This window comes from Macrosteles quadrilineatus, unplaced genomic scaffold (genome assembly GCF_028750875.1).
Source record: "Macrosteles quadrilineatus isolate MER2022 unplaced genomic scaffold, UCM_ALF_1.0 Scaffold_8__2_contigs__length_117827958, whole genome shotgun sequence".
Lineage (NCBI taxonomy): Eukaryota > Metazoa > Arthropoda > Insecta > Hemiptera > Cicadellidae > Macrosteles > Macrosteles quadrilineatus.
Genome location: NW_026542601.1, coordinates 29,133,670 through 29,156,285, shown reverse-complemented (window position 1 = coordinate 29,156,285; position 22,616 = coordinate 29,133,670). Strand labels below are relative to the sequence as shown.

Here is a 22,616-nt window from a genome sequence, read left to right as displayed (position 1 = left end):
AGAACGATGGAATTATGACAGTGAAGGGAATCTACGCGGTATCTGTCATTGGTCAGAACAAACTGAATGTGTAAGTAAAGAGAAACGTTTGACACTTACAAACAACTTGTTCTGAATATCAAATGCTCACAAGACGGTTTTATAAATTCGGTAATTCTAACAGTAATAACTTTTACATGAGAGAATCAATTCTGTATGAGGAGAAAACAAATTCACTTAATAGTCAAGATCTGAAACCCTACTACACTAATGACCCTTTTAATTGAGCTATTTTGCTGCTATGAAAGTGGAGTTTTTGTGTGGGGTTTTGGCTGGTGATACTGGGAAAATATGTACTGGGAATAATATGATGATTATATTCCAGATTAAACGGTGGCAGTAGATGCTGGTCGAGAGTTCTGTTCCGAGACGTTCACTCGCATCACAGTGCTAAACCTGGACAGTTTGACTGACAGTGTCAGGGGTGTGGATGGACTGGGCTTTAGTTTCTCCGAATTATATTTAATAAATAGTTTTAAAATGATTGAATCTTTTATGTTTGGCAGGCTGTCAGGTCCAGATCCGGTTACATGTTTATACTATGTGAGCTTTCCTGTATCTTGGCTATGGCTTTAGATTGAGTTTTGTTTAAAATTGTGAGGGATTCGGGAAATACTATTGGCTGGAAGGGGTTTTAATTTAAATATTTTGCTGCTACCAAAGTGGGGTTTTTGTGTAGGGTTTTGACTGGTGTTGTGTAAAAAAATAGTAGAATGTAGTTTTGTATTTTAATGTAATCCTGGAAGATACTGGAAAAATGTGCACCAGTGAATAATATTATGATCTTCAAGAAAACAAGGCAACCGAAAAAAACATATATAACTGAATACTGAATTGTCACTGCAAGACGAGAGGTCATTGAGGCTAGTCTCGATACATGGAGATTGGAATGCTAATGTTATGTCATTGGTGTGACTGGACCTCAAACGTTTGACTTTGGTAAAACAACTCGTCCTGTATAACAAATCCTTACATCCTAAACTTGGCTGCACGAGTTGTATTGCATTACAGTCATCCTTTGTAATAAACTCCATGTTACAACAATGTAAATTATAAAACTTTAAGTACTAAAAAGGTACTTCTCAAAGTAAACCAACAAATGTAAATTAAGGAGCATAAGTTTGTTGTTGTGAATACTTATCTGGTTGCAAGGACACAAATAATCAGGATGAGTTTAGTGCTTGTAAATTTAAAATTGAAGAAAAACAAAATTTAAATGTCACGCCTGTGTGAGGGAAAAATATTATAACTTAGTTTGTTCAGCTTTTTAAGTTAAAATTGGATAGTAGATTACAAAACTATAATTTCACAAAAAATAGCCTTAACATCAAATTTAAAATCAATATTTTTCAGAGACACTTGATTATACTTGGAATATTTGTTTAATAACTTGGTTTTTTAAACTTGATTTTTTTAATGATGGATATTTTCAACAGATGTATTTTTTAGGAGTTGGTCTTGTTCTTTAATTATTATATGAGGAGAAAGTTACAGATAATGGTTTTATAAAAAGAGTGATGGTGTCAAGTTCAATTAGGTTATTTAATAGAACACATAATTTGTTAATAATAGATAATCGTTGAACAAAATCTAAGTAGGATAAAAAGCTTATCCCATTGGTCATAATAAATACAATTCCTTAACATTTAAAGTCTTATATGACAAGGAATAAGACAGTCTAAAATTAGATCAAGGAAAATGATAAAATAAAGATTTTGTAGTATAGTATTGAAACAAAACACTACTCCAACAAGGTTATTAAATGCCTTAAAACTTTAAAATATGTTAAATAAAATAACTAATTGTGAGTTTTAAAAGTTAAACCACCTACTGTACTGAAAGCTTTAAAAAATCTTATCTTTCTATATCAGTGATGCACTCTGACTAAACCACAGAAAGGTAAATATATCTTAACTTTCCTTCCAGCTTATCTGACTAACCTCAGTAAGCCTAATCTGTGAGCTATAATGTCCAAAAACAGTTTTAACTGTAAAATGTGCTATTTCAATCTGGCCAGGGCCGATTTACCGAATAGGCACGGTAGGCACGTGCCTAGGGCGCGACGCGATTGGCTTCTTTTGGGGGCGCCAAAAATTTGGAAATTAAAAAAAAAATCGTGGTAGTATTTGCATGCTATTGCGGTAAACTTCTGATTACCCCTCGCGGCCGTGTAGGCATCGTAATCGTCTCCCGCGTTTGCGGCAAGATTCTTACTATTTTCTGCAGTCAGGTCGTTTGGACATAAAATTATCGTCTTCCATGATCGAGGCAATATATGAACATATCCAGCGGTCGTGAGGAGATTATCATCGTCTACCGCATATGAGGCGTAATTCGGATATTTTCCCACGGTTGTGAGGACATTATCCTCATCTTGCGCGATCGCGGTCAAATTCTGACCACTCCTCGCGGTCGTGAAGACATCATATCGTGCCCCACGGTTGTGTGGACATAGTAATCACCTCCCGCGATTGTAGAAAAACGGTAATCATCTCCCTCAGTCTTGTGGAGGTCATCATCCTCTTACGCAAATTAGGCAGCATTTTGACCTTTTCCCGCAATCGTGTGGCCAAAATCATCGTCTTGCGCGATTGCGATAAAATTCTGATCACCCCTCGCGGCCGTGAAGACATCATTATATCGTCCCTGTTGGTCGTTTGGACATAGTGATTGCCTCCCGCGATTGGCAAAATGGTAATCATCTCCCGCGGACATGTGGAGATATCCGTCTTCGGCGAATGAGGCAAAATTCTGATCTTTTCCCGCGGTCATGTGGACATTATCATCGTCTTGAGCGATCGCGGCATTATTGTGATCATCCCTAGTGGCCGTGTAGAAATCATTATTGTATTCCGCGGTTCTGTAGACATCGTAATCGTTTCCCGCAGTTGTGAAGACACCGTAATCGTCTCCTGCGATTGCGGGAAAATGTTAATAATGTCCTCCAGTCGTGTGGACATTATCATCGTCTTCTGTGATCGCGGCAATACTCTAATTATCCGTTGCGGCTCTGTAGATACCATCATAGTCTTCTGCAATCGCGGAAAATTCTGATCATCCTTTGCGGCCGTGTGTAGACATATTATCGTCTCCCGCGATCACGGAAACGTCACTTTTGTCATGCGCGATCACGGTAAATTGAAAACTCCAGGTATAAATACAACATTCACGGTTCAAAAATCCCCCGCATGATTCCCGGATTTCCCGGTCGGTGGACACCCTGTTATATATATATATATTGCAAAGGGGCGCTAACTATTAGATGTGCCTAGGGCGCTGACAGGGTCAAAAACGGGCCTGAATCTGGCTTTGACTCAAAATAGTTCCAACATGGAGAAAATAAAATATTCTTATTCTTTCTTAAGTTAAATTAAAAAGAGTTTGTTTTCTTCCTGGTTCCTTCCAAAATCAAATACTGTACTGTATTGAAAAGAGTAAAACTACACAACTAAATCCCAATTCAAATCAGAGAAACAAACAAGGAAACTACAAACAACAAAATAATAAAACAGAGAAAAAGCAAAGAAGATACATGTGGGTTTAGGAAATCAAATGTTTCATCTTTAAAATGTTATTAATCTAGCTGTTTATTTTTTTATTTGCTCATTTAATCGTCATGTAGACTCGCTGCATTGCAGTATGTACAGTACATATGACAAAATCTATTCAAGTAAGAAGGGCATATGTTTTTTTCTTATTATTCAACATGACATTTTTAATTTGCATTGTATTGTGCTTCAGCAATGTTCATGAGGCAAAATGTTGATTGTCACAACCAACAAATTTGGTTTTTGGTTAGGCTAAATTTTACCATTGATTGGATAAACACTTTTTCTGTCGGTGTCGGATCGGGATGGGATCGGAGAAAGTTTCCCCAATTATTATTATCAGATAGTAAAAAAAAATGGTGATAGACGTCCACTGCACTCTAACCAATACGTCAGTTACCCTCACCCTCGTGTGTAATGCGTATGCTAATGGTTCTGACCAAACAGGCTCAATTGAACTAAATGGTCTCCCTATTATTTCAGTTTTCAGGGTTTTCATAACATTCAGTTTAAATTATGTGAATGTCTTCCATACAAAACACATACACAGTCGTAAACTTGTACAACAGCCAAACTTGGTGTTTAATCACAGCCTAGTGTTTAGATTGAAAAGTAATATTGAAATTTAAATTGACAGATGGTGCATTTACATTTATTCATCACAGACCTACTGTAGATGTATTTGAGGGACAGCTAGGCACTAGACAGTGCCTACGTGTGAGACTGCACTAGATACATTACCATTGCTAATCCATAGCTACGCTGTTCAACTTACACAACCAAACAAACCTAGCAAACACTACTCCAACCATCCTCAACTGATGCATCTTCACAGTAGTACAACTGTAGTTGATTTGCCCACTCTTTATGATCGGATGAGGACGCAGAATAACACGATTCTTTAAATCTGCTTTAGAAAATGAATACATATTTGATTTACCATGTGTGAATTAAAAATCGCCTGTACCACTTGTCTGGTCAAAAATTTTTTTGCTTTTTTAAAATCTTGATACTTTTTAAGGTTAATAGTTTAGTTTGTAATTGACACCATTCAATATACATTCACATGTTCCTCATGAATAAATATGAATTTGATTATGAATTCACTTCAATTAATGTATCTGCAATCAGCTGTATGGCAGAATTCAATTGATATTACAGTATCATTGACTGTACACAGAATAGACTTCCCATGTGATATGAAACTTTTAAGCCAAGAAAATAGATGAATTTCAGAGAGTTTACTAGTGTAATGGGTTGAATATTAACTAAAACCAATGCAGTATCATGGCAAACAGCTGATTGATTTATCACTTAACACAAAATATTGTCATTAGTTGGTGACCATCTCAACAGATTGCATGGGAAGTCTCTTCTGTGAATAGTCAATGACATTATCTTTATAAAACGTAAATAGAGTTCATGTTAAATTAGAGTAAATGTATCCTACACATTATTGCACCGTAGTCAATTACATGGCAGGTTCTTAATAAATAGCAAGATACAACATTATATTGGTACAAACTTAGTTTTTAATACGGAAAATAGTTAAGACAACAATAGGTTTACCTCTGTAGTACAACGATTTAAGTGCTCAGTAGCTTTCCAACCTTGCAACTCGTCAAAAACACAATTAAAACAAACACAACACAAATATAAAAACGGTACGAATACACAAACATTTAGGAGCTATCATAATACTGAATTACTCCAGTGTGGCGCAAGGTTTGTGTATTCGTACCATTTTTATATTTGTGATGTGTTTGTTTAAATTGTGTTTTTGACGAGTTGCAGGATTTGAAAATGTTTTCTTCGCAACAAAACATGTACAAGCTACTGAGCAATTTAATCGTTGGGACTATTTGACGGAGGTATGTAAACCTATTGTCGTCCAAAATAGTTCAGGAGCCAAAAATATGAATTTTAGACAAAAATATGAATTTTATAAAATAGTTTCCACATCAATACTTATTTTTTAAATTACTCAACATTGCTAGATGTGTGTTTTTAAATATATATATTATCATTCTATTTTATACCACCCACCAGTTTTTATTTACATGACATGTGACTGAATCAGTTTGCACGAAATCCAAAAATCCTTAATTAACCGTAAACCAGTATAAAATTTGCCAACTACGGTAGACTGTCTTTTTTCCTTATCAGTACAGGTAGCCTACTTGCTTTTCCTTATCAGAAGTTAACGAGTGTTGTTATACTCACAGGGTAAACTAACCTAACCTTGCATTCAGGAAATGATTCACAAGCCCATATTAGAAACTACCTTGACAGATATGTGCAAAAGGCTTGAGTTACTGAAGTTGTACAGTTACAACAAGTTTTCATGTAATGTTCTGTGTTTGATATTTAAATACAGTATGTTTTTTTTCTTCTTGTAACCTAACTTAACAGTTAACAAAAAAAATTACGTTTGCATTGTGACTAAATAAGGTTAAATTTTATCAAATTTATTCAAAAATTATTTATTATTTTGGTACAAGAAAAATACAAAGCTATCACACTTGTGTGGGACAGGCTGGTTTCGCCCGTACATAAATCAGTAGTTTTAACAGTCTGCAAATTAGTGTTCGAGAGTGGTTGATTTTGTAGTACCCTTGTTAACTTGTTAGGATTTGTTGTTTTCGATATGGAGGAAACAATTTATATCGAGCACTTTATTAGTTTGGAGCTTGGACAAGAACTATATTTTAGTTTGATTAAGAATTGTATTTTGATTTGGTCAGTAATTAGATTTTGGTTTGGTTTGAAGGCAAGTGATGTGGGACAATATACCCGCCCCAGCAAACCATCTTCCATTTGCACGGTTAAATTTTTATAAAAAATGTTATTAGCTTTTTTTACAACAGCTTATTTAAAGGCCGGCTTATATTGGTCCGGTGCAGGACCGTCCTATATCGGGGGATCTGCCTTTCTTTAACCCACAGCTGTTACCATGTCTTTTAAAAATACAATGCATTGGCAATTTAACACACACGGCTTCGATCCAAATAACTTATTTAGTAAGGGAGTATTGTGCTTTATTTTAAAAAGCATAACCACCTTTCTTTTATTCATTTCACAAATACACAAAAAAAATCACTAAGTTTCAGCCTGGAAACGCCCAGATCCGGACAGCTAGAGTGAAAAGGCCTTCCGGGACATCCCGCATCAACGGTACGGGACGGGCCCGCACCGCACTGGTGTGAAAGAAGGCTAAGGCAGTTACATTAAACAGAACAACTAGCTCTCACTCCAGTGAATCTAACCTGTAAGTTTATTTACATACTTCAGAAAGGGTACTAACAACACTTTAATGTCAGTATTTTTTATATGATTCAAAATGTTTATACTTGATCCAAATTTCAATGAGCTCTTTAATTTTCACCAAAGAAAAACAAGGTTTTAATTTGGTTTAAAACGTAAAATTAAGGTAACCAAACTAAACAGGTTATATATAATTTTATTTCAAGTCAATTGATTTTAATATGTTGACTTAGCGGATGCACTACATCTTGGCGATTTGGCTGAACAAATCAGTTATTATGTAAAAAAAACAAGGGAAACGATGTATACTGCTTAAATATAGTGTTCTATATTAAACTGTAGGTACAGCATGGATTGATTGCATACTATTCAAAGTATTGTTTAGGAAATAAGATAAATCAAAGAGATGGTAAACATCCAAGATATGAAACGTGTGAACAAGTTTGCATTTTGTGATAAGCACTTCCATATTACTGTGACGTAAGATTGGATTATTTAACCAACGCAGATTGTTTTTATCTATGTTAGTTACACAAAATTATAAGCAACTTGCCAAACTATTGATTTTAAAATGGTCATAATTAGGTTTTGCCAAAACTGTAAATATTTGTTTAAAAGTGTAAGGTCGAAGAATGTTTTACAGCTAATGTATAATGACTAACACATATCTTTTGTGTCATGTCTGAAAAATTATAAATTATCTTGAATAACACTATATATCAAAATACATTTTTTTGTTTAAACCTTATTGGTGTGATTTGAAAAATAAGGAAATTTCAAATTGGCCTATGAAAACTAGAAGAAAAAGATGGGACACAAAAACTTGAGCTTTTGTAAAGACAGATTGGTACACTAACGATTGGTACATCAAGCGCTGTTGATATTGTAAAAGTATGATTCATTCTTAAGAGCGTTCTAGCAAAAGAATTCATCCTAAGCTGAATTATAACTGATATAGAGCTAACTACTGAGATAAGAGATAAGGGACTGAGTCAGTTTGGTTAACCTAGGAGTAAAACTCTACTCTCAAGTACTTAGTAAACAGATAACTAGCCTACTAAGAAGTACTGATACAACTGATGATTCCTAAGAAATTGAGAGTTACAATGAAACATTGTGTTCTACTTACCGGGTTTTAGACAACACTGGAAAATCAAATGCATTTACTCTTGAGTTCTCTCTTGCTACCGAATACACCAGAAATATGTATTGTTAATAGGTACGGAACAAAAAATAATATAGATTTAAGGAGTTATTAAAGATTGTTGCGTTTCATAGTTTTTTGTACTAATTGAATGTTTTTATGTATTCAAGGAAAACATTAGTGAAGAAATGTGTTTATTATTTTGCACAGAAGTAACTTACCTCAAAGTCAGTCAAAATTTTGTGGGTTGGTAGATTTTTTTTAAATGGGCTAATCGGATTTCATTTTGCCCTTTGTCTTATTTTTTTTTTATTTCAATATATTGCAACACTTTTGATAATTTTCTACAATTAATTCAGACGGTTTACTTAACTAGGCTTTAGAATGTATTGTTGGCTGAAAACCATAAAACTAGCAATGTAAAAGGCCAAATGTAATAGATAACAGGAAAACTGTTTTAGTCAAGTATAAGGATATAAAGATGTTTTTGTTTCCTAACTCAAAACAACAACAAAGTTAAAATAAAGATGATTTGTGAGCAGATGTCTTTATAAGAAAATTTGGCTTCAAACTTCTAATGTAAAAACTCACAAACATGTGAAGTAAAGATGTTCCAATAAAATCCACAAGACCAATAACCAAAATGATATATTGCAGGTACTTATGATAACCCACCAAAACAATTTCAGTAATAAATCAAAAATATTTACACTACCACTAGACAAATATTTTCACCGCTTTATAATGATTTCAAAACAACCAAATTACCAATTGTTAAATTTTCTTGTAATTTCAATGGAACTTTTCTCTCCCAAGATTACACAAGGCAAACACGCAACACACATCTTTGTGAGGTAATGTGGCGATAGATCATTATCAAACGAGGAAAGGTGTTAATTAGAGATATTCTGTAACAATACTGGCAAAGAGAGAATGAGTAAGAGAGAGAGATTGAGTGAGAGAGGGAGAGAGAGAATGAGGGGGAGAGGCAGAGATCATGGCCTTGAAAACTTCCCATGGCAATAACCCCAGAGGAAGATGGCTAGACATGTAATATCACAGTAGGTGAAACAACAATAAATATCTACTGCAGGAAACCACTAAACAGCCTTGATCATTGCCAACTTCACTTGTAAATTACTAGCATAGCTTGCATAATGTTATAAGGGCTATTGGAATGGTTCAACTTGAATAATGTGTTGTGCTTATGAGTTGAATTTTATGGTTTTGATATTTTTACCAATTAATGTAGGCGTACTAATTGTAAACAAATATAATATCTTTTAATTCACTTCGTGTGACACAACAAATAAAGTTTCGTAAAAATATAGAATACTTAAAATGTGAATTAACCTTTTTATAAATTACTGCTTTAAAAAAATTCTGAAAGTGTTCAAACAAACTATTACAATTAATGATACAAGTTAAATTCACTAACTACACACAAAGTTTGAAATTTTAATAATGAGTATAAAATTTACATTATTATTTTTAATTTTTTTAAAGCACGATTTTGCAGACTAACTGTAAAATATATATCTCTCGGCTAATGCAAACACACTTATAATTTAGAGATACTTGTTGCTTCTGTACAAATCACATAATGCTTTTTGTTTTAAATTGTGTAAACATATCATCCTTGAATGTTTTGTTTACAACATATAAGTATGTAGATAAACGTTTAGTGATCCACTAAAAGTATTAACTGGCTACTCCGTTTCCCAAACATTATTTTTAGGGAAATAAACTATACTTATATTCTAAAATTTTAAATGAGTTGCGACACATCAAGAGACAAATAAACTCATTAAGTGCCCAACCATCTGTTCTTTTAACTCGATATTTGTCACATGAGCTAATATATTGCAGTGTAAACATTACACATTCAAAACACATCTGTCTAACCAATGTTTTGCATTGAGGCAACCTTGACAACTTTTTAATGCAGCCAGTCCACCGCGACTTAAAACATTGCAAACACAATGGTTAAATCCGCTTATACCGTATAGATAAATAACCTGCTACGCAGCAAACCTATACTCTTACTTTAGATAAACCTTTAGGTATTCGACAGGGATAAAGAGTTAATCATTAACTTTTAATTTAAATCTTTGTAAAACTGCTTTCAAAATTTTGATTTATAAAGGTTTAAAACACTTCCATTTTCCGATCATATAAAACCAATCCTTAAAAGCATAATTTATTAATAGAATCAAGAATCTTTCATCAGAGATCAACCTACAGGTAAGAAGTAGGCCTAAGCAAAACGATTGAGGTGAATTTATTTTTCAAAATTGTTGATACAGTGTTGACTGTTATGCCAAATTACTTAGTGATGTCCTCTTGTTTTGTCCCTTACATTCACTGCTTAGTTAAAGTTTCTTCATCGTTTTGTGCTTTATGAACTATTTGGCCATTCTTATTTTGTATTTACGAGGTACACCAGACTCAAAAGTTCACAAAGACACATTTCGAATTTTTCGCAAGAATATAATTGGATTTTGATAATCTGATTTAGTGGCCATTACCTATCATAAATGAAAAGTTGAAGAGGTGGTTTCTATGAGTTTATATGTCTTGCTTGTGTGTTTGTTCCAAACGGAAAACCTACAAATAGACATTGTACATGTCCATAAATCTATCTCAAGCTACAAACTGTGAACATTTAAAGCTTCTAGTAGCTGTTGGAAGTAAATCTTGATTAGTATTCGTTTCAAGAAGAAACCCAACAACGTTTACAATTTTTCTATTGACTTTGTTAACATTTACTAACGCTTAATTTTATTCCGTCGCGCGGAGTTGAACAAAATAAAATTTAAAATTGAATGATTAAATTTGTTTTTAGCGAATTTCCCCTGTAGGGAATAAGCTATTACCGTAGTAGGCCTACTCATGGTAAGACCTGGACCAGGGACCAGGGACCGATTTACTTTTTTGTTTTGAGGTCCCTAGAGACCAAAAACACCATCCGTTCAAATTAATATAAATATATATATGTGTCCGTTAGCGCGATAACTCGAGCAAAAATCATCCGATTTTGATGAAATTTGGTACAAACGTGTAAACCTACGTATATTCGAACGAGTTCGCAAACCAGCATGATGGGACTATGGGAACAGGGGTTTAGGGGGGTTTTATTTGGCTAAAATTGGTTTTTCCCATTTTTGACCCTAAAAACTTAAAATTTAGCATTTTATTCCCAAACCATTTTGTAGAGCTTAAAAAAACAAATAATTTAGTATATTGAAGCGTTATTATGCGTCTAATAGTTACGGAGAAAATTCCAAAAAACTGTAAATTTAAAATTCCCATGTTATTCTTGTGGAGAATAAGTAAACTCTTGTAGTTTGCTTGTTTATGATCATATTTTGGTCAAATTTGGGAAATGCATTCATTTCATACTAAACTATTAACACTTAAAAAAAACACCTTTTTAACCTCCCAGTTGCAGCAAACCTACGTACTCGTTAAACTAATGTTATTTAAATAGGGAATAAATGTGATATTTTTAAGGAGACATTTTAGTGTGAATCCAATCAGGCAAATGGAAATTCGCTTAGTCAGCAGGTTTGCTGCGGCGGGGGTATTATAAACATAGATTTAAACCAAATTTGGAAATTTTGTTTATTTAATACTAAGCTATCAACATTGCAATAAAAAACACATCTCAATATCTTCCCTGTAGCAGCAAACCTAAGTAGGCCTACTCATTAAAATTAATGTTATTTAAATAGGAAATAAATCTGACAATTTTAAGAAAATATTTTAGTAGAAATCCAGCCAGGTAAATGGAAATTTGCTTAGTCTGCAGGTTTTATGCTGCAGGAGTATTTATAATCACTGGTAGGTTTTACATAATTTAGCGACCTTATTATTTTTTTTCGTCTAGCTCATTACGAATCACAGGTAAAGAAAAGAGTCATATAAAACTATATAATCATATTATAGGAGTCATATTTAATGCTTAGAAAATATGTTCTTTGTCAAACCAAAATGAGAAAATGTTTCTAGATTGTAATGCAAACTAAGAATTCAGTGGAGTTATTAGAGCTTTATAGTTCAGCAAATTCTATTTCTCATAGGATCAACAAAAATAAATAACCTCAAATTCTAGATTTCAGGACTCAAAATTACTAAAATTAGTATTATTTTTTAAAATTTAATTATTGTTGCCTGTCTCTATATCGAATATCTCTATAAATGCTACTAAGGTGAATGTTTGATGTGTCATTAAAATACTTCGAGAGAACAAGTTTATACATGCCAACATCATTTCTACTCTAGTATAAACTTGAAAATATTATAACAATAGTCTAACTAAGGTTTACAATGATTTATCTAAAAGGTCAACGTTCTTTACAGCTTCAACATGAAACGAATTATAAAATCAACAATGCTTTGTTCGACTGGTTAAACAGGAAATGCTGAGCCATCCGGAATATGTTATGCTTCGATGGCACAATATCATTAAACTGGGTAGACTAGGAAAGCTAACCAAATAAACAAAGGCAAAGAACTGAGCAGAGCAGAAACTGGTCAAATATATTTCAAAACTGCCTGAAGTAGTCCTTTATTCAGCAATTAATTATTACATAGACTAAAATAAAATGTTAACATTCACACACATAGATTGCATACACTGGATAAGTCAATCAGACAAGTGTATTAGCCTTTTTGAACGAATAAAACAAGAATTGAATTAGAAGGAAAGTAAATATACAGAGAAAGAAAATCTTTAATGTTTTATGCTAAATCTTGACAAAATTTCAAAATACTGTAGGCCTACTAGCTTAGGATCTCTTAGGCCTATTCTACACAAACGTGAAAACTGCGAAGGGATTCCAGCGTGAACGCGCTAAAATTGTATTCAAACTACACTTGGTGGGATCTTTGTCGCGTGAAACACATTGAACCATTCTACACGAGGCGGTTCAGACGCGGAATGGACACGGTGGAGCTCGGTTTTACAGCCGTAGTTATCCGATTCCAACTTTAGCTATTAATTTGGACTGAGTTATTCTTATTTATTTATTAAAATACATCACATAACGCCTACGGCGCGCTTCTCCACTCAGGCAGGTAAATTGTCAAAAGATACATTGTGTTGTGTAGTATAGAATAAAAACAACAAGTATAAAATAAGTTAGGTTATTAGAAAAATTTACAAAGTTATGTCACTGCCAATAAGTTATGTCCACTACAATCAGACTGATAAAAATCCTCAATGCTGTAAAAACAATTGTCTGACAGCTAAGACAGTAAGTGTAACCGGAATTTTTTAATGATTCCACCTCTTCCAGTGATAAAGGAAGCTTATTATATAGTTGTAGACCCATATAAAAGTACTCTTTTAATAAGAAGATGTATGGATGTTGATGAATAAAGATGGTTTGCCTTGAGTGAGTAGGCTTTATTTAACACAATTCAAGTAATGAAACTCAGGGGCGGCTCCAGAGGGCAGAAAAATTATAAATAAATTTAATTATATGTGTAAGTAAAGAGAAAACATTCAAACTAATTATTTTGCATTTAAATTTTTAAACCCCCCCCCCCTTTTTTTGCAGGCAAAGCTCTTCAAACCTCTCGTCCCCGATCAAACTTTTTCTTGATCCTTGTCAGGCCTACCCAAAAAAATATTCCTGGAGCCACCCCTGATGAAATTCATAGCCTAAGTACTGTAAGAGTTAAATCTAGAGAATTAGAGAATGACTTGGTGAAACCCGTCGAAATCAACGGTTACTCTCAAGGCTTACGCTAATTCATCTACGGAAAGTTAGGTTTAGTGGAATATACTTTAAGTAGCTGCTTAAATAGTATTTACTCTTTATGCCTTTTTTATAGCCGAAATGTCGTGTTATTTTCAATCATGTTAACAACCCAGTGGGCAGTGGTCCGTAATAGCCTATAGGATACTGCAAATAATTTCTCAAGATAGGTAGGCTACCATTTTAGGCAAGGTTTCTGTCTTTGGATGTTATTGGACATGATAAGAGCACAATAAACTTCTTCTGCAGATAAATAATCTGCTGGAGAAATATAAGCCGAATTACAAATGTTACAATGCGAGTTCAAGCATTTTGTAGCTATATTGGTAAGTTACATAGTATTTTTTTAGGCTGCTGCTCAGTGCACTTTAAGAATATCTACCTATTTTAGAGATAAATTAAATGGTTTTTGTTGCTGAGTAGCGCTAGTAAACATGTACAACCCATTTCGTTATTCTAATAACATTAAAATGCTCTCTCTAAGAGTTCAAATTATTATTTGTATACATATCTACAGGGTGGTAAAAAAGTCCCAGGACAGTTAAATATTTAAAAAAAATAATGCAGATAGAGCTACAATACTTGGTACAAAGTTACAGGGCATAAAACTCTATTTTAACACATATTCAGTGATCCAATAACTCTTCAGGGGGACGGCCCACAAGGAGTCGGAATAAAATCTTAAATGGAAGCATAGGCCAATATGCACATCAAATTAAAGGTCTTTTTTAGTAGAATACAATGCCGCAAACCGCACTTCAAAAGGTTGATCCTGATCAAAATGACAGTTGTTCAAAGATTCATTTAATTTACATTGCTATTATACGCTTACTCCTGAGGGGGCACAGTCCTAGGAATCGGAAGAAAATTGTTAACGTAAGCATAGGTCGATATGCACGTCAAATTAAAGGTCTTCACTAGTAGATTACGATGCCGTAAATTCAAGCTCAAAAGAATGCCTGAGTAAAAAATGGCAGTCGTTCAAAGATTCAAAATGGCGGATTCAAGAAATCTTTGAACATCTGCCGTTTTGCGCAGGATCAACCTTTTGAAGTGCGGTTTGCAGCATTGTATTCTACTAAAAAAGACCTTTAATTTGATGTGCATATTGACCTATGCTTCCATTTAAGCTTTTCTTCCGACTCCTTGTGGACCGTCCCCCTGAAGAGTTATTGGATCACTGAATATGTGTTAAAATAGAGTTTTATGCCTTGTAACTTTGTACCAAGTATTGTAGCTCTATTTGCATTATTTTTTTAAATATTTAACTGTCCTGGGACTTTTTTACCACACTGTATATTATGTGTTCACTATGATGAATGAATACTTTATAGCAACCTCTCTCAAAAGTCTGTAAATTGCAGATTTACAGCTTAATGACTTTCTAAATTGTGCACATATTTCTACATAAATATTGTAAAATGTTTTATCGAGTTGCTGTAAACTACTATTAATTTAACAAAATATGGACACGGCTCAAATGGACAACGTGCCCTTCTGTTGCCTTCACATTGGCTATGGGACACCCCCCGGTAGCCCACTACCCTTGATAAGGTAGGGTCCAAGAACCGCCACTGTGTGCCATATACAACAATTTACACCTACAGTCGGGACCACGAGAGCAATGACGAGAGTCTGTAGTTGAGGGAGGAGCCTTGAGGACAGTGTGGTGTTGCCAAATCTAATAATACCAGCTGATTTAAAAATATTGTTTAGTATCTATCTATATATTAATAGGCAAGCATGTTTCTTTAAAACCTTTTTTCTCAGCTCGTGTGCATCGTAGGGAAAATCTACGCATACCGTTGGAAAGCTATTTTCCTGTAGGTGTGCAGAATCCCTTTATAAATTTAAATAGGCTCAAAGATAAGCACAAAAAATAAGTTTAAAAGTTGTAAAAAATTAACATGGATCTTATGCGTTGCTATGCTGGTTACGAAATAACAACGAAATATAAACAGAAAATCAAAACAAATGGAGGAAACTCCAATCACATGTTTTATTTACAGTGTGGGGTGAAAATAGTTAAGTGAGTACATTACATATTTTTGGTCGAGTTTCGACCACTGGACGACCTCTCGTTTTAATTAAGTTGTGTTGACCCGTTAGGGTGATATGGCAACGTCGCACTAGCCTTGTCTTGTGATTGGCTGCCGCCAACTGCAGACTCCTAGTGGTCCCGACACTAGTATTTTCAGTTCTGGTCTTATTGCTTGGCTTTACCGCAGCCAGTCTAGACACACTTTCCACGCATTTAACGAAGAAAATCCATTTGACAAGATGCTTGTACACATTCATGCAGGAACACAGAACTGAGTATTTTTTACAATGGTGTTTTTGCTTTCCAAACTAGTCAATCAATAAATGTTGTGATGTACCTATCTTGTTTTACCTAACCTGACCAAACAACCTGGAGATTAAAATGTATAACAAAATACAGTATTGAATCATTTTCAATGTTGTTATACCAATATCTTTACTGAAATTGTCCATGATATTTTTATTAGAGATTAATACTATTCAATCTGATCATATAAAAGTGTAAGTAAACAACAGTGACAGTCACCAACGACTCATAAACGAGGTGCCAAAATGATAAACATTGTAATAAAGATGTAGGGTCCTTCATGAAAATAGCCTATATAAAGCATATTGAGGAGCTGGTGGAAAATTTTACTGAAGAAAAAAAACAGGTTTTGAATAAATGACGAAAACATGAGAAAATGAAGACATTGTAACATAACAACCTCTTTAAGTTGGCCCCCTTTCAAACGGATATCTCCGGACAACAACACACCGGTTTGTACTAAAAATAAATAACTTCTTGATCAGCATCGTACGTGTTATTAAATTTACGGAAAGTAAATAAATAAACGTCTTATAACACTTAAAACATTTAATTTCCGTAAAAATAAATATAAATTATTGTAAAACATAACATTATTTAACTCTACAAGTGCATTATCAAACAATGATTGTGTTTTGGAGTCTTGGCGCAACCAAAATTGTTTGCCACAATTGTTCATTGGATGCATGACTGTAGCGATAATTTCAATCAAACACAACATAGACAAGAAAACGGTGAACAGCCAGAAGTAATCCGTCACGCAGAAGTAGAATCTTAACTGCATAAATTATTGGTGTTTTTATTTTAATTTTTAGCGGCAGAACAAGACTACACTGGGTGAGCTTCTGATGTAAAAATGGATGAACGACCAATCCATAATATAAAAATCTTATTGCACTTTTGTAATAAAATTTTTTTTTTAAGCCTTGTGTTTTTTTCTGAATTGGAGCTATCAAAACTGAGTTGATAAACAATTAAGTTGAACCATATAACCTACCGATAACTAGGCCTAACTATATAAAACCATCAGAACCTAAGTATACTGATAGATGAAGACTGTACTGAAGAAGATGCTAAAGGGTGGCTTTGTATAATCTGTCACTACGGCAGATTAAGATGCTGAAATAAGGATTCTGAATGCTTATGAAAAGTGTTTACTACCTTAGAATGCAAATTTTTAATTAAGAAGAACACCCAGCACACACACCAACAGTATCTTGTTACACTGCACCAGACATAAGGCCTTCACACTTGCTTCCATGGAAATAGCATCAGAGGCAATTTTTCGATAATAGGCCTACATATCAAGCTGTAACTAGTGTCGGTAAATAGTTCTACATATGAAATATAATGCAATGTAATGCAGATACACTCTGAGTAGCATGTTGAATCAACTGCTAAAATGAAAAAAAGAACCTTTGCAAAACAAGACTCTGATTGAAAGGGATATTGAAGCACCTAAAGCTGTGTTTCCGAATGCTGAGATTTCATGGTACAAAGATATTTCAGGTATTGAGATTTTTGAAGCTTACCATAACATTTAACAGAAATTGTAACCTAACAAAGATTAATCAGGTTTGGTACTAAATTTTAAAAATAAAATTCCCTGACTTTTCCAGGTTTTCCGGACTGATATTATACTTTTTCCAGGTATACTGTAAGTCGATATCGACTAATCAAAATCAAGAAATATTAGAAAAAATGTAAATATTTAACTTATTTTTAATCACTCCCAAACAAAACTTGTTTTAAACTATATACATATATCGATTCCTCTTCCAAACCATTAACTACCTACCGGTACATAAAAGTGTGCATCAGTGCTAATGTCGTTCTTTATGCCATTAGTCATCACCCTGATATAAACATGTCTAGGCCTAGAGCAAAATGTAGCATAGGTATCTGTAAAAAGGTAGTCTTTCAGGAGAAATTCCAGAATTTGTTTATAATTAAATTCCCTGACTTTACCAGGTTTTCCCTGACCGTACCAACCCTGTTAATTAACTTGTTTATGGAATAGCCTACTTTTATTTACTAGTATTAAGCCTACCATTCTCTTCCTGATAATTTTTACACTGTGTTGATAACAAAAATATTCAGGGCCGGTTCTAGGAATTTTTCAGAGTTAAGCGGACACCTGGGAATCAGCGCCACCTAGAATTCCCCCCCCCCACCCTTGAGCATAACTTAACCCTATTTGTGAATTTTTTTGGGAAGAACTTTTTATAAGTTTAGGTTGGAAGAATACTTGCAATTAAAGACGTTTTTCAACTACCTACTGTTTATTATTCACAAAATTTAACATTTTTTACACTTTTACTAATTTGCAGAATAAATAAACAGAATAAATTGGAGATGTGATGGTTGAAAAATTCTTGTGGATAAGTGGGATATAGGCCTACACTTTAGCAAAACCCAAAGTTAACAATTTATTTCTAAATGTAAAATCAATTTTTACAGGATAATTTGGATACGATATAAGCTTTTATAAAGCCTATTACAATGAAAAACAGTAGCGGTAGACATAAGAGTGCAAAACAACGTACTGCTCTGCTCTAGGAGGGGTGAGTGATCAGGGGAGAAGGGAGGGGGAAGTTTCTTGGGTTGTGACAAGTGGCCCTGCGCGCTTATCTCGAGCATGGAGCATGAGTCATGAAATGAAACCCACAGGCGCCGCGCTGTACGCTGCCGAGCATCAGCTTACTACAAATCAATGCCTTGAGTCCTTGAGTTGAAGTGCTGTACAAGTATACACATTTTCCAAGTGCTGTTGGTACAAACAGAATAAATGCCTTTGGTGTGGTGCTTTGGATATAGGTACTCTGAGTGAAAAAAATATTAAGTTGTTCACTTTTCAGTAAAGATGTTTCCAATTTCGTATAGGCCTACTGAAAAAAAAAAATGTGTCCCGTTGGCGCCACTTTTTTGTGGCGCCAAATGCGACCGCGTAGTTCTCGTATGGGTTAAACCGGCCCTGAAAATATTGGTAACAATATTTACCAATCTCTGACCTATTTACAACATTTTATTTCTGTACAAAACTTCTCATATGACAAAAGTATTAAGGAGACATGGCTGTATACAAAGAATTAGAAATTACCGGTAGGTAACCTATTAGGTTCAGATAAGTTTTGTGTTCAATTTTACAGTTCCAGATTACTTGGCAAATTTTGGCGACTATTGCTTGCACAAAATTGCTTGACAAAATATGGTTAAGTGTTTGGGAAATAGTCAGCTGGATAAACTACCAGAAGATAAATCTAAGTTAGGAGTACCCTTCAGAATGCAGGCTACTTTGACAATTTGTTTACAAACCTGTCTGTTTAGATGTTTACAAGAAATTTGATAATAGTGGATCAGGCACATTGCAAGAAGATTGTAGCCTATAGGCCTAGGTACCGGTACCTATCTAAAATCTGCTCTCTTACAGGGTGTTTTAAAATTAGTAGGTAGTTTAGTAGTGTTTTTCAGGTGAACAATAATTATGGCTAAGTTAACACTGTACTATAAAAATATTAAAGACAACTGTCGAAAATGTTTTCCAACCCATCAACAAAGTCATTTAAGAGGATCTAACTTACTTTGCGGACATTTGCACAATTGTCATTTTTTAGGGAATTATGGAACAATTATGAACAATTATGGGAATTATGGTTCAACCCCTATTGTTAGCGTTGTATTTGATACTGCAGGTAAGCTTACATGGTAGAGATGCAAGACTACTTACTTTGCGGACATTTGCACAATTGTCATTTTTTAGGGAATTATGGAACGGTTCAACCCCTATTGTTAGCGTTGTATTTGATACTGCAGGTAAGCTTACATGGTAGAGATGCAAGACTGGACATAGGCTAACTTAGACCTATAATTTTAACCTATCCCATATTTAGGCTATCCTAAGTAAGTTACTAAAAACACATTGGTGGGCTATAAGTCATGCCCAGTGAAATGTGCCTAACTTAAAAGCCAACTTATTCACACACAGCATTTGCCCAAGTTAACTTGGGCTAAGTTACTTAAGCTTAACTGACCAAGCCTAAAAACTTCATTGCCTAAAAAGTTCATAACTTAACTCATTTGTCAGTTGTTAGGGTACACTTTAAGCTGAAAAACCCTGATGTGTAGGCCTTAAGTTAGGTATCTACAGAACCCTTGGGCTATGAACTTTCGAGGCCGCAAACGTTAGTTTAGTCCCAGCACTGAAATATTCTTAAACTTATTTGTGAGCTTTTAGGCTAGGTCTTAAGTTAGCCTAAGTTAAGTTAGTGATGATAAAAGAATAATGACTTGGGCCTACCTCCACCCTGCATCATTTTGTAGAATTTTGATTCTATGTGGAGTTGTGGATGCCTGGTCTTGATACATTCTAACTTGATTGCAACTTCCTCACCCGTAGTAATATTGGTTCCTGAAAATGTACAAATTACTTAATCACCCTTTCATAAGGAGGCCTAGGATGTGCCCTTGTGAACATGCTACGTATTGGCCAATATAAAACGCATTTAGTTAGAAACCTACCTAAATATATGTCTCCAAATGAACCACTGCCTATTTTTCTTCCGAGTCTGTATTTGTTGCCCACTCTCAGCTCCATATCTGGAAATAAGCGACAATCATTTAGACAATGGAAACATAAACACCTCGCATTGTGTCAGCCATATTTGAAATTTCCTAATGAAGTTGAGCTAAGCAGATAGTGAAATAAGATCAAATAATGCAAAATTACCTGGTGCTTGAGACGAGGACTGGCGCTACAACGAACCGTCAGGTTCTATCCTAATGTTATAACGACATTTGGTTTAAAATAAAAAGTTTACAACATAATTAGAACAAAATTTTATTGAAAACCCCGACCGACATCAAGACGACAGATGATCGCGACCCTACGCGATTAGTTACAGAAACATCCGCTTCACTGTGGGTGGCGCCACCTGACTCCCTGTGGGAGATAGAAATCGTTGATTGGATGCAAATCAAGTGAGGGAAATTCAAACCAGCTGATTGACAAAGAAATCAATAATAAGAAAATAATGCATCATCTTTTTAAATTTAAGTATTTGTAAACATGAAAATACTGAACTTTTGATTTGAAATTGACATCACTGTAAATTAGGCCTCTGTAAAACAAGTACTATTACATAATTTTATGTCATAGGTGTAAAAACACTTTGTAGGTCTGGAACTAACTTATAGTGGACCCTAACATTCAAACTTGCAGTAAAAAAAAAACAATGATCTGACAACATTTGGGAAAAATAATATTGTGACGACAATAACAAATCAAATAACATAATTATTCTTATAGACATTCCATCTCTATGTTAAATTTGTAGCAAGATTTTTTGGGGTAGCGGATTTTTATCCCCCTGGAATTTTACCCCCTGGGCAAATGTGACTTCACAAACCAAGGGGTAAAATTCCAACCGCAAACTTTTGAATTTTGCGACATCAGCTCGATGGATTAAACGTGGAATTAAACATATATTTTCATGGTTGTGAATTTAATCAGAACACATCAAATTATAAAAATCTAGAGTGTGTACGGCCCTAATTGGGCCCCGGATTGGGATTTTAACCCCCGGAATTTCACCCCCCGGATTTTTACCCCCGGAATTTTACCCCCTGGCCAGATATATAAATTAGTGAGAATGATTAATTACCTTCATTCTGTTTTAATTTATTGAAGATTTTATTATTAAGTAGCCTATCTTAATTTATTTGTAACATCAACTAATCGAACAGGTTTTTGATTTTAACTTTTGAGATTCGAGTATCAGGATTCGATCTTTGAAGCCAACTGTTGATTAAAATGATGTATAAACAAACATCAGAATGGTAATTGATTCGAAGATTTCTTTAACGATTTATTATACAACCGTGGTAAAACAATGTTTTTTGTTTGTATTGTAACAATAACAAAATATGCCTTATTGTTTCTTTACGAAAAAATGCTCACCCAATTATCCTTTAAATGAGCTACTCAGTTTATTTTACATACTTATTATTAACCAACAGTTTGGCCCCAAATGCAAATCCCGAACATCAAAATTAAACAGCGAATTCTGTTTGCTTAGTTGAGATTAAAAAATAAATAAGGAAAGATAGGCGACTAAATAATGAAATGCTTACAAATAATTAAAAACAGAAATAAGAAAATCAATCATTCAATTTATAAAATCGGCCAGGGGGTAAAAATCCAGAGGTAAAATTCCGGGGGTAAAAATCCGGCCCGTATATCTTCAGTTGTCTAAACGCTAGTTATATGGACAGGGGGTAAAATTCTGGTTTTTATCGCTAATCTAATTAATCACCCTCTGGCTAATTTCATTAGACTTCCAAACCTGCGGGGGTAAAATTCCGGCCGCAAACAAAGTTTTGGCCACGAGGTTACTACGTCATAGTGATGTCAGCTTTGCCCAGGGGGTAAAATTCCAGGGGGATTAAATTCCGGCGACCCGATTTTTTATCAAAATTGTCGTAGTTGATGTGAGCCACCGACAGATTGCGCT

The 22,616-nt window shown here is 34.4% G+C and overlaps 1 protein-coding gene across 3 annotated transcripts in view; it reads right to left on the bottom strand.

Moving 5' to 3' along the window:
• The window catches only part of LOC129001339 (casein kinase I-like), a 37,462-nt gene extending 16,476 nt beyond the window's left edge, over positions 1-20,986 (bottom strand). For all 3 annotated transcript variants that reach the window (XM_054428613.1, XM_054428614.1, XM_054428612.1), the window contains exons 1-3: positions 20,834-20,986; positions 20,626-20,703; positions 20,405-20,515 (exon numbers count right to left, since the gene is read on the bottom strand). In XM_054428613.1, the coding sequence (XP_054284588.1) occupies positions 20,405-20,515; positions 20,626-20,701 (187 nt within the window). In that variant the 5' untranslated portion in view covers positions 20,702-20,703; positions 20,834-20,986. The remainder of the gene's footprint in view (positions 1-20,404; positions 20,516-20,625; positions 20,704-20,833) is intronic.
• Between the last annotated feature and the right edge of the window lie 1,630 nt (positions 20,987-22,616).